Below are 13548 nucleotides of genomic sequence, written 5' to 3'. Positions count from 1 at the left end.
GGCAGTGATGGGACGACGATCTCGTCATTTTTTCAATAAAATATCCTACGGATTGGGCTGTACAGTGGGGTAGTGGTTAGCACTTTTGCCTTGCAGCAAGAAGATCCCCGGTTCGAATCCCGGGGTGGGTCTGGGATCTTTCTGCATGGAGTTTGCATGTTCTCCCTGTGCATGCGTGGGTTTTCTGCGGGTACTCCGGCTTCCTCCCACAGTCCAAAAATATGCTGAGGTTAATTGGTTACTCTAAATTGCCCGTAGGTATGAATGTGAGTGTGATTGTTTGTCTGTATATGTAGCCCTGCAACAGACTGGTGACCTGTCCAGGGTGTCCCCTGCCTTCACACGAGTCAGCTGGGATAGGCTCCAGCACCCCCCACGACCCTAGTGAGGATAAAGCGGTGTATAGTAAAATGGATGGATGGATGGATCCTACAGATTCTGCGGGAAACAAAATAAACAACAAAACATTTTTATTCTTTCTGGTGTGTTAGAGGATCCAAAGCATTCAGAAAACAATACAGCTGTCTATAGTGTGTCATCTGAACAGAGAATGTCATATTGTAGGTGATCTTAAACCGTTATAAGCAACACATGGTGATAGAGAACCTGCAGACACTTCATGAAAAACTAACAATGAGGACTGTAAACTAGAGGCTTTGTGTTACCGGTGTCTTCCGGCTCACTATCTATCCGTCTAGAGCTGGATTCAAAAACATCTGCGTTCTGTATGTGATCTAATGATGGTACACAACTTTTATACCTGACAAAGTATACTGGTGACTGGATCTCAGAATGCAGATGCTGCAGAGATAAAGAGGCCAATGGAAGACAAGGAACTGAAGAAAAGCAAAAAGGTGATGGAGAAAGATACTAAAGAAGTACCGGAGAAGAGAAGCCTGTGTGGTCAAAAGGAGGTCTGTACTCATGTGGCACTCAGCGACTCCTCTGTGGACCAAATACTCAAAACCAGATTTCACTCATACATTATGTGCCAGTTACTGATTTTGAGTTTTTTTGCTTCCTTTTTTTTCTTCCAGTCAACAGTTTCACCAGATGATCTTCGAATGTCTGAAGCCTCATCAGTGGACACAAAAGAGCATTGGAATTTAAATGAAGGTGCCAGCAAATGTAAGAATTTTAAAGGAACCTTCATAACCTATATTAGCAGTATGTATGAAAGAGTAAGCTTATAACTTCACTTTTTAGCCTTATAATTTTATTGATGTACACACATTTTTTTTCATCGAGGGTCTCCTAAAAGGAAGCACTTTACCTCCACCGGACAAGGTATGGCTCACATTTTCCAGATTTTCCTATTCTTGTACTGTAGTTACTATAATTTCTCCTCAAATTTTCCAAAGTGTTGCTTTTCCACTAATCTATCTCCTTTCTTTCTTTGGCCTCCTTAGGTGTTGGATGATCTGGGGTTGGGACCCAGCGGCCCACCAATCCCTCCTCCCACCACCTTCTCTGTTGTTACTTTCCCCAAACACAGAGAACCAGCTTCCGTTCAACAGACCTGCTTTACCTTCCTGGTTCCTTCAGGGCCGGATGAACAGGATGAGGAGAAGAAAGCGTCAGAGGATGTGCAAGCATCAGTCGTGAAGGTAATGATAATATCCCACATTATAACACAGAGATCTACGAAAGAGCGTTCCTAATTTGAAGAGCAAATAGTACTACAAAGAGTGCAGCTGTGAACAAAAGTTTACATACACTTGTAAAGATGGCAATTTTGAGTCTCCAATAACCTCTACAACTTTTAGCTTCCTATAGTGGAATCATGGAAAGACTGCTGCCATGCAAAAGGAAAGCCCTTCCTCTTGAAGCGGCACCTCAAGGCTCGAGTAAAGTTTGTTTTTGATCATATGAACAAAAAAGACTTTTTGGAGGAAAATTCTGAAAGGTGAACACCAAACCTACCGGCAAGCATGGTGGTGGCAGCATTATGCTCTGGAGCTGTTTTGCTCCCAATAAACTGGTGCTTTACACCATTTAAATGGAATAATAAAGGAGTATTACCTTTCCGTTCTTTAGGAAACCCTAAAATCATCACCCAGAAGATTGGGTCTTGGACACATTTGGGTGTTCCGACGCAACAGTGACCCAAAACACACATCAAAAGCTAAGTCAGGCTACGATGAAGGCTCTAGACTGGCCTCCCCAAGTTCAAACCCCATCGATAACCTGTGAAATGCGCTGTAGAAAGAAATCTGTGTCAGAAAGTCAATAAATTTAGTTACACTGAACTGATTCTGTCAAGAGTTGTGGTCAAAGATATAACCAGAAGCTTGTGGAGCTTGAATTGTCCAAAAGCGTCATTTAGGGTGAAAATAGCCAAAGGACATTTAACCAAATATTAGAATTGCTGTATGTATATTTTTGACCCAGCAGATGTCATCATATTTCCAGGAGATCATAATAAATCTATGAAAGAACCAAAATGCCTTATTATTTTATTGTGACAAAGACTCACGTATTTCAAAGATTTCTTCATAGAAAATTAGGAGTTATAGGAGTCATTGAAAACCCAATACTCCCATGATATATATGGCCTTTACACGGGGATGGAAACTTTTGTCTCCAACTGTACAAGCTAACACTCATCTCCATTACGGACATAGAGTTTTATGATACCAAATTATAACAATTGAATCAAAAGTGCAAATAAACTGATTTTAAAGAAATTGAACATGAAAGACATGAAAGAATGCTGTGTGTTTGTGCAAAAAGTATGATGCAACAGCAACCTCTAAAAGTCGCACCAAGGGCACCATAAAGGAGAGTCCACTGCCAAAGGACAAAGACAAAAAGGGGAGAGAGAGTGAGCGAAGCAAGAGACGAACTTCTGCCAAGACAAAAGCAAAGGGCTCGGACTGGCCTCGTTCTCCTTCATGTGCCACCTCCACCTCTGACCTGGACCAGCACCAGGGAGACTTAGAGCTGAAGCGCATTCAGAGGCAAGGGGAAACACACGCTGATTGTTTGCCTTGCTTTGCTGTGGCTGTTTTACTCACTGTGTCTGTGCATGTATTTGCTTGTAGCCTGACATCATTTCGCTGGATTGTACCTGCCGGCGATGAGGTGGTACTGAAGATCTGGTTCTACTCAGAGTCACCGGGGAAGTTCGAACAGACCTTCAGCTTTGAGCTGCTGGGGACCCAGAGGCGCTACCAGCTCACCTGCAGAGGAGTTTGCACCTATCCTTCCATCTGCAAGGACAACACGTCAGTCTGTACTGTTTGATGAAGGAATAGAATAGAATAGAAGTAATTTATTGATCCCCAGGAGGAAATTCAGTTGTTACAGTAGGAAGCAGAAAGAATAATGTGACCACCATGACAAATACACATAAATAAGCAGATATCTCCAATAAGAAAAGTAAAAATTACAATTCTACTATAAGAAAAACACACTAAAGTACAAAGTGCACAATCAAATGTGAATTATAGTACGAGTAAAAATGTTCTAAAGTAAAAAATGCACCCTAAAATGTCAAATTTCAGTGAAATATACATCCACAAATTGCATAATGCTCCCATTGCCGCATTGAAATCCTGTTTTTGTCTCTTTTATTTTAAATGTTTAGGATTGAATTTTCTTAAGTCTCTGGACAATGATCTCTCACTGTAGAGCCACTAGAGTACAGATTAGACAAGATCTAAGTTGATAAAAATGCAGATATGCTCATCTGAGTCACTTTCAGTTACAACATTTTAGCTTCGCAATGTTTGTAATTTAAGTCTTGCTAGTTAGCATTTAGCTTAAGCGCAAAGAAAACTGGAGCTCGTGTGGAATGTTATTCATGGATGATGGATACTACTGTTCAAAAGTTTGGGGTCACCCAGATAATTTCATGTTGTCAATGAAAACTCACACTTTTATTCATGTGCTAACATAACTCCACAAGAGTTTTCTAATCATCAATGAGCCTTTCAACACCATTAGCTAACACAATGTAGCATTAGAACACAGGAGTGATGGTTGCTGGAAATGTTCCTCTGTACCCCATGGAGATATTCCATTAGAAATCAGTTGTTTCCAACTAGAACAGCCATTTACCACAATCAACAACATCTAGATTGTATTTCTGATTCATTTATTGTTATCTTCATTGTATAAAAATGATTTTTTTTCACAAATAAGGACATTTCAAAGTGACAAAACTTTTGAACAGTGGTGTAGCTTAGTCAAGATATGACTATTATGGACACAAAATAAAGCATGTAATAGACAAAATACAAACTATAGCAGAATAAAATATAATTAAATAAATTATTTGACTCAAAAACAATGCAGAAAAGCTAAATGTAGGGTTGGGGTTATTAAAACCGTTTGGCTACAACAGAGGGAAGAGATTAGAAAAATATAAGCATATAAACTATTAAGAATACTGTAAACATGAATTAAAATAGCATCCAAGTTAAATATACGTACAGACAGTTTAATCCAGATCATTTGTGATAAAACTGCCTTCTTAGAAACAGTGAGAAAAACAACTGTCTTCATTGAAGTGAAGTTCCAGACTTCCAGCTATTTGTTAGATATGACATGCTGTGTATGTTATATGTCTAGTTCCTAAAAGGCATCTTTTCTTACTTGCTTTCTTGTCATTTTCATCCTGTCTGTGCTGAATGATAACAGTTAAACGACTGTCACCGTGGAATAGTGATTGCCGGCCTGCACTCAGTGTACACTCAGTCTGCAGCGAACGCGCTGCAAGTTGTTCTCAGAGCCCTCAACAATCGCAAACACATCTATGCCGTCAACCTATGGCCCGTGCATTCCCCGGCCCCCTTTCAGGGGGACCAGGGCTAATTCTTTTGATCCTAACCGGCCAGTGCCTCCTTCCGTACTCCCTTCTCCATTTCGTCAACCACAAGCCCAACATCGGACATATGCGGACGCTGTCCGTGGAACTCATGCTTCCAGGAGCGAGGGCCGATCGGCTGATCGAGCCAAAAGACATGCTCCATACATGAGGGGTCAACCAAAATCTACCCCCCACAGGGATAAACCACAATATATCCCCACTGATCAGAAGTTTCGGGTCCTTGCCCGTTTACTTCACAAGACCATCAAAACGGTTCACCATCTGCAAAATGTAAATGGAAGGGAAGAACCCCGTCAAATCTCCCGAATGGTGGAGACCCTAACCACTATGATCAAGCCAGCAGCCCCCTTTGCCAAAACCCAAGATCTCATTTTAGGCAATGCAAAAAATTGGGGCCACAACACCTTAATGATCCTACGAGACCATTGTGAGGAATCCTTAAAAAAGATCTCAGAGGAACTTCCTCAACACTTGAGCCCTGATTGGAAGGTTGCTTTTGGAGTGGCAACAAAGTGGGCCAAAAAGAACCTACCACGTCTGTCACAGAGTGTCATAGACCATGTGGAGGCTTTGGTCACCACTCTGTTTGAACCTCATGTTGAACCCATCAAACAGGGTCCTAAAGACCAACTACCAAGGTCCAAAACAGACGTCCTTGACAAACAAGAGACATCACAAATCCAAGTTGTGGAACAGGTTGCAACTGTAACCAAAAAGGGAAAACTTACCAACACCCCATCTTGTCCAGTGGACACCCAAAAAGGGAAATCAGTTCCACAACCTAGACCTCAACAATCACCATTGGATCAGAGGTCCCCACGTCAGATCAAAAATGATCATGACAAAACTTTTGACTCCTTGGGACCAGTGGTGGACAAACCTCCACCACTTTTTCCAAAGGACATTTCCATTTCGGCCCTTATGCATGGAGACCCAAAAGAGGACTCTCTAGTGGATCTAAATGACCCAATTATTGAAACATTTTTCAGTCGGGCGTCCACTCCTCAATCATCAAAAGTGACCCAAATAGGGTCCTTCACTCCAAAGGAGACCCAAATAGGGTCCATGACTCTAGTACACAAGAGCGAGCCATCCCATAATAAACAAAAGGGACTTGAGAAGTGTTTCAGAACTTCTATTTTGGAAGCCCTATTAGGTACGGGATGAGCAAAAAATCTCAATTAGAGTATCAGGGTCCTCCCCTATCCCCCTTCCTAACCTAACCCCAATCCAAATACCCCTCCCTCCCTCTTCCCATCCTAACCCCAATCCTATCCTATCCCTAATCCTAACCTCACCCCATTCCAAAATCCTAACCCCAACCCCATACCTTTTCCCTAATCCTAACCTCACCCCCATCCTAAGCCCTAACCTTAACCTCACCCTTGCCCCATCACAAAACCTAACCCCATCCCTTATCCTAACCCTAAGTCCAGAACCCTAACCCCAACCCCAATCTTGGACCCTGACCCTAAGTGTAAAATTCATTAGCATAATTATATTATAAACACAAAACTTTAAAAAACACTCACCTTAAAAACAATTATAAAAATCATATAGATACTTACCTTTAAAATACTTACCTTAAAAACATTACAAAAATCATATTGATACTTACCTTTAAAATACTTACCTTAAAAACAATTATTTTATACTCAAAAATCAAAAAGATACTTACCTTAATAAATACTTACCTTAAAAATATTTAATTCATATTACAAACATTTAAAACTATTAAAAACATAAAGAAATCCTATTACTTACCTTTAAAATACATCATTTACCATTAAAACCCATACTGGATAGTTTATTTCATTTACCGATTCATTCGCCTTTTTATTTTCAATCGCCTTTTTATTTTCCAGGAGGCGTGGCCTAGCAGCCTATATTAAGAGGAGCACAGAGCAGAGCTCATTTGTGATTTTGCTCTCAAGCCGAACAGACCTATCTAGCAAGCCATATTTACATTGCCCAACAGCTTGATAAAGACCCATTCAGGTCGAAACGTCGCGACTGGGCATAAGTTTATTTATATATTGGCCACATTTTGTTTAACTTTTAAACAGTTTTACTGCCTTTTTAAAGACAAATTGTTTATTTCATTTCTTTTGATTTTTCTTTAAAAATCTATAGAGAAATTCCCACTCCCACCTCAACATGGAGGGAGAGTGGATCACTGTACGTCGGGGTAGAGGAGGTTATCCTCACTCACGGCCTTATTACAAACCCCAACCCCAATTGGGGCATTCGAGGTTTGATGGATGGGGAAGGGACAATAGAAGGATGGCCCGTGCATTCCCCGGCCCCCCTTTCAGGGGGACCAGGGCTAATTCTTTTGATCCTAACCCTAACCCTAACCCATCGTCACAGCATGTAGAGGTGTATCGCTGCACCTGCAACGACGATTTCAAAAAAATAAAAAAAGAAGTTGTTGGGTGCCCAGATAGCTCAGCTGGTTGAGCCGGCATCCGATGAACAGGGCCAGTTCTAGGGTTTGATTTCAGCTCACGGCCCTTTGCTGCACGTCCTCCCCCCAGGTCTTCTCCCTACTTTGTAAAACTGTGTCGTATTTTTAATTTTTTTCAGATAAGAGTGGCACAGCAGCTGCTCTAGCGCATCACTATGGAGCGGCGTGCCTCAGTGTTGATGCAGTGGTTACAGATGTGCTTCTGAAAGGCACATCACCTGTTAGCCTGAGAGCAAGACAGCTGTATGACCGGGCTGCTGCAGAGCACGCTCAGAAGAAGGCTGAGAAGGCTGGTAAGCATGATATACTGTGTCCGTAACTGACCTCTTTCTAAATGCTCCTTTGGGTTTTTGTCTCTGAGTATCTGTTTGGGAAGTCGCAGAAATGTAGAGGTTAGAGAAGTGGCTGTGATGGACAGATGGGTAAGTGGATACGCAGTTTAACAAGGAGGTTAATCACCAACACTGTGGTTAGCAGTAAAGGTCTGTGATTGCACTAAGCAGCTCTGTAATTAGACCTTATAAATCTTCTATAATAAGGCAAGCCACTGATGCAGATGACCACGATATAAATCTATCCTGAGCTGCTGAAGAAACCACTGAACCAGAACCAGCAGCAGCTCCTGAAGTCTCAGATCCAAATTCAGCTTCTGTTGATACTGTTGAAGGTTTTGCTAAACACACTGAGGAGAGCTGCAGTAAAAAGACTCGTCTGGACACTGAAAACCCACACGTCGCCCTTTGCCTGGTACATTCACTTATACTCTCTTTGTAGCGGGTGTATTATGTTGCCATTATAGTCCAAATTTGGGAATTGGAAGATTTTTTTGTAAAATTTTTCTGTGTAAAGTAACTGTGTAAACCCACAGAATGCATTTTTATCTTTGCAAGGAGTATCTCTTTATTATGTCTGGGTACTAGATTTGTAAGTAGTTGTTCATACTGTTTAACTTTTTTTAATGTAACAGGCCAGTTAATGTGATGTGATTTGACTTCAGGGAGATGATGTGACTGCACTCAGCAGTCTCTTTCCTGAGCAGCTCCTGGTTGATATCCTGGCAGAAAGATTTCAGGTCAGTTCACACACAGTTTGATTTTAGCAGCATATTTTGTGGCTTACTGCTTAGGCCAAAGCCACCAAACCTTACGTATAGAATAATGCAAACAATGCCAAGTTAATTCAAATGCAAGTACTACATGCGTACATCGGAAAAGTCCCAATCAAACAAGCAAGTTTATTTATATATACACGACCGACCATTCAAAAACTTGGGGTCACCCAGACAATTTCATGCTTTCCTTGAAAACTCACACTTTTATTCATGTCCTAACATAACTGCACAAGGGTTTTCTAATCATCAATGAGCCTTTCATCACCATTAGCTAACACAATGTAGCATTAGAACACAGGAGTGATGGTTGCTGGAAATGTTCCTCTGTACCCCTATGGAGATATTCCATTAGAAATCAGTTGTTTCCAACTAGAACAGCCATTTACCACAATCAACAACATCTAGATTGTATTTCTGATTCATTTATTGTTATCTTCATTGGATAAAAATGATTTTCTTTCACAAATAAGGACATTTCAAAGTGACAAAACTTTTGAACAGTGGTGTAGCTTAGTCAAGATATGACTATTATGGACACAAAATAAAGCATGCAATAGACAAAATACAAACTATAGCAGAATAAAATATAATTAAATAAATTATTTGACTCAAAAACAATGCAGAAAAGCTAAATGTAGGGTTGGGGTTATTAAAACCGTTTGGCTACAACAGAGGGAAGAGATTAGAAAAATATAAGCATATAAACTATTAAGAATACTGTAAACATGAATTAAAATAGCATCCAAGTTAAATATACGTACAGACAGTTTAATCCAGATCATTTGTGATAAAACTGCCTTCTTAGAAACAGTGAGAAAAACAACTGTCTTCATTGAAGTGAAGTTCCAGACTTCCAGCTATTTGTTAGATATGACATGCTGTGTATGTTATATGTCTAGTTCCTAAAAGGCATCTTTTCTTACTTGCTTTCTTGTCATTTTCATCCTGTCTGTGCTGAATGATAACAGTTAAACGACTGTCACCGTGGAATAGTGATTGCCGGCCTGCACTCAGTGTACACTCAGTCTGCAGCGAACGCGCTGCAAGTTGTTCTCAGAGCCCTCAACAATCGCAAACACATCTATGCCGTCAACTTATGGCCCGTGCATTCCCCGGCCCCCCTTTCAGGTGGACCAGGGCTAATTCTTTTGATCCTAACCGGCCAGTGCATCCTTCCGTACTCCCTTCTCCATTTCGTCAACCACAAGCCCAACATCGGACATATGCGGACGCTGTCCGTGGAACTCATGCTTCCAGGAGCGAGGGCCGATCGGCTGATCGAGCCAAAAGACATGCTCCATAAATGAGGGGTCAACCAAAATCTACCCCCCACAGGGATAAACCACAATATATTCCCACTGATCAGAAGTTTCGGGTCCTTGCCCGTTTACTTCACAAGACCATCAAAACGGTTCACCATCTGCAAAATGGAAGGGAAGAACCCCGCCAAATCTCCCGAATGGTGGAGACCCTAACCACTATGATCAAGCCAGCAGCCCCCTTTGCCAAAACCCAAGATCTCATTTTAGGCAATGCAAAAAATTGGGGCCACAACACCTTAATGATCCTACGAGACCATTGTGAGGAATCCTTAAAAAAGATCTCAGAGGAACTTCCTCAACACTTGAGCCCTGATTGGAAGGTTGCTTTTGGAGTGGCAACAAAGTGGGCCAAAAAGAACCTACCACGTCTTTCACAGAGTGTCATAGACCATGTGGAGGCTTTGGTCACCACTCTGTTTGAACCTCATGTTGAACCCATCAAACAGGGTCCTAAAGACCAACTACCAAGGTCCAAAACAGACGTCCTTGACAAACAAGAGACATCACAAATCCAAGTTGTGGAACAGGTTGCAACTGTAACCAAAAAGGGAAAACTTACCAACACCCCATCTTGTCCAGTGGACACCCAAAAAGGGAAATCAGTTCCACAACCTAGACCTCAACAATCACCATTGGATCAGAGGTCCCCACGTCAGATCAAAAATGATCGTGACAAAACTTTTGACTCCTTGGGACCAGTGGTGGACAAACCTTCACCACTTTTTCCAAAGGACATTTCCGTTTCGGCCCTTATGCATGGAGACCCAAAAGAGGACTCTCTAGTGGATCTAAATGACCCAATTATTGAAACTTTTTCAGTCGGGCGTCCACTCCTCAATCATCAAAAGTGACCCAAATAGGGTCCCTCACTCCAAAGGAGACCCAAATAGGGTCCATGACTCCAAAGGAGACCCAAATAGGGTCCATGACTCTAGTACACAAGAGCGAGCCATCCCATAATAAACAAAAGGGACTTGAGAAGTGTTTCAGAACTTCTATTTTGGAAGCCCTATTAGGTACGGGATGAGCAAAAAATCTCAATTAGAGTATCAGGGTCCTCCCCTATCCCCCTTCCTAACCTAACCCCAATCCAAATACCCCTCCCTCCCTCTTCCCATCCTAACCCCAATCCTATCCTATCCCTAATCCTAACCTCACCCCATTCCAAAATCCTAACCCCAACCCCATACCTTTTCCCTAATCCTAACCTCACCCCATCCTAAGCCCTAACCTTAACCTCACCCTTCCCCCATCACTAACCCTAACCCCATCCCTTATCCTAACCCTAAGTCCAGAACCCTAACCCCAACCCCAATCTTGGACCCTGACCCTAAGTGTAAAATTCATTAGCATAATTATATTATAAACACAAAACTTTAAAAATACTTACCTTAAAAACACTCATAAAAATCATATTAATACTTACCTTTAAAAATACTTACCTTAAAAACATTTACAAAAATCATATAGATACCTTTAAAACACTCACCTTAAAAACAATTATAAAAATCATATAGATACTTACCTTTAAAATACTTACCTTAAAAACATTTATAAAAATCATATAGATACTTACCTTTAAAATACTTACCTTAAAAACATTACAAAAATCATATTGATACTTACCTTTAAAATACTTATCTTAAAAACATTTATAAAAATCATATAGATACTTACCTTTAAAATACTTACCTTAAAAACATTACAAAAATCATATTGATACTTACCTTTAAAATACTTACCTTAAAAACAATTATTTTATACTCAAAAATCAATAAGATACTTACCTTAATAAATACTTACCTTAAAAATATTTAATTCATATTACAAACATTTAAAACTATTAAAAACATATAGAAATCCAATTACTTACCTTTAAAATATATCATTTACCATTAAAACCCATACTGGATAGTTTATTTCATTTACCGATTCATTCGCCTTTTTATTTTCAATCGCCTTTTTATTTTCCAGGAGGCGTGGCCTAGCAGCCTATATTAAGAGGAGCACAGAGCAGAGCTCATTTGTTTTTTTTTGTTTTTTTTCTTTATTTATTTTTTTGTCTGCAAGTCCGCTCAAAAATGACACCAACCACTCATGGTGCCACTGCTTAAGCTTCATGTGCAATTTTTTTCTTCTTTGTGACTGTGACCATCACCGGCCCTCATGGCAAATTAACCTATCATGTTTATTTCAAGCTGTTTTCTACATTATGCCATTGAGGGCTGTGCACACCCAAGTGAAACAAAACAAACACAGGACAGACAGAAAGGTGAGGCATAGACAGTGTTCTAAGAGAAAAGGTGCATTTTATTTGTTTGTACTCTTTAATTCACACCTTAAAACCATTTACAAATCTAAAACCCTTCACAAACACCTAATACGACAAAGTCCCAACTGGATCAATCATGAAGATGTCAGGAGGCCACAAGAAGGATAGATAGAGCAGAGTGAGATCCACAGACACTAACCCAGCAACCTCCACTGACTCAGCAACCGGAGGAACACACTCTATTGAGTTTTGGTAGGTGCCGGTGTGGTGGGTCTGGCATGCATGAAAACCTCCACCAAAAGGAGGGAGCTGTCCCCTCCAGCCCAAGGAGGTCCACCCAGCCCCCCCGCAGGAGCCACCAAGCGGAGACCCAGCCCAGGAGCCCGGAGCGACCCCCCCCCGACACAGCCAGAGCCCCAAGGCCCGGGCAGCAGAACGGGCCATAGCGGACCCCCACGGCGCCCCACCGGCCCACAGCCCCACTTCCCCCACTTCCCCCACGACCACCCGCCCTCCCCCCATCCCCCCCACAACCCGATCCCCCCGCCCCCCAGACCCCAAACCCCCGCCCCCTCCACCGTCCCACCCCCCGCCACCCACCCACGCCACCCCCCCTCCCCCACCATGCCGCCCACCACAACCCACCCCCAACACCCCCCCGCCCCCCCACCAAGCCACCCCCCCACCCCTCGCCCAGCCACCCCACCCCACCCCATCCAACCACACCACCCACGCCACCCCTCCCACACCCAAATCCGGGAGGCCACCCGCTCACCGGAAAACAGCACCAAGGGACCGGGCAACGGCACCGAAAGGGCAGACGAGCCCAGCCCACCTCCGGCCGCCCAGAGAGACGCGACCCTGAGGGAGGGAGGGGAGGAGGGAGGGAGGGAGAGGAAGGAGCACCAGGGGAGGCGCAACAACCCAGGCCCTCGGGCCCGGCAGGGAGAAGCCCCGGAGATCACGCCAGTAAAACTATTGTGAGTTGCCCTGTTACTGAGTTCACCAGTTCCCCAACTGGTGAATACTCGCCCTGCACCGTGAATGTGACCCACCCAAGTGTATATACAAGTATGTGTGGTGTCTTAGGATTGGGGGGTCGGTAAGGCAGAGCACAGGGTAACGAAACCCCCACTCAGCCTCACCGCAAGCCCAAAATGTGAATGTGTATGTGGTGCGTTAAAATTGGGGGAAGAAGTGTCAGGGTGGGGGCATAGACGGGGGGCCACAGCACAACACTGCACTGGGGCCCATCCCGTCTAATGACGTCCCACCCCATAACCACCCACCCCCCAGGTAGTGTGGTGCATTAAAATTGGAGGGGAATTGTGGAGTAGGAATAGTACCTCTCCACCCCCCCCCAAGGGATATGTTGTGTGCCCTATGTGTATATTTACAAGTTGTATTGTGCGAAGCTTGTGAAGTGATTTAAGAGGAGCGATCAACGGGGCCCCACCCAGCCAGGCGGAGGGAGGTGTGCGCGTGCCCAGTGCCCCCCCATACACCCCCCCACCCCAATCCCCAACACCCCACCCCACCCCC

General features: G+C 42.9%; 1 protein-coding gene and 1 long non-coding RNA gene across 2 annotated transcripts in view; both read left to right on the top strand.

Moving 5' to 3' along the window:
- LOC127534963 (hepatoma-derived growth factor-related protein 2-like) overlaps positions 1 to 1246 on the top strand; it is a 49317-nt gene extending 48071 nt beyond the window's left edge. The window contains exon 9 of the mRNA XM_051951464.1: positions 1038 to 1246. Coding sequence (XP_051807424.1) covers positions 1038 to 1193 — 156 coding nt within the window. The 3' untranslated portion in view covers positions 1194 to 1246. The remainder of the gene's footprint in view (positions 1 to 1037) is intronic.
- A 6684-nt stretch (positions 1247 to 7930) lies between these two features.
- On the top strand, positions 7931 to 9503 carry LOC127534967 (uncharacterized). The gene is made up of 3 exons (XR_007943606.1): positions 7931 to 8048; positions 8299 to 8373; positions 9381 to 9503. It is a non-coding gene; the product is annotated as an uncharacterized LOC127534967 (long non-coding RNA).
- The last annotated feature ends 4045 nt before the right edge of the window (positions 9504 to 13548 follow it).

The sequence above is a fragment of the Acanthochromis polyacanthus genome, chromosome 8 (assembly GCF_021347895.1).
Source record: "Acanthochromis polyacanthus isolate Apoly-LR-REF ecotype Palm Island chromosome 8, KAUST_Apoly_ChrSc, whole genome shotgun sequence".
Lineage (NCBI taxonomy): Eukaryota > Metazoa > Chordata > Actinopteri > Pomacentridae > Acanthochromis > Acanthochromis polyacanthus.
Note: the sequence above shows the minus strand (reverse complement) of the source record. Positions and strands in the feature narration are given on the sequence as shown.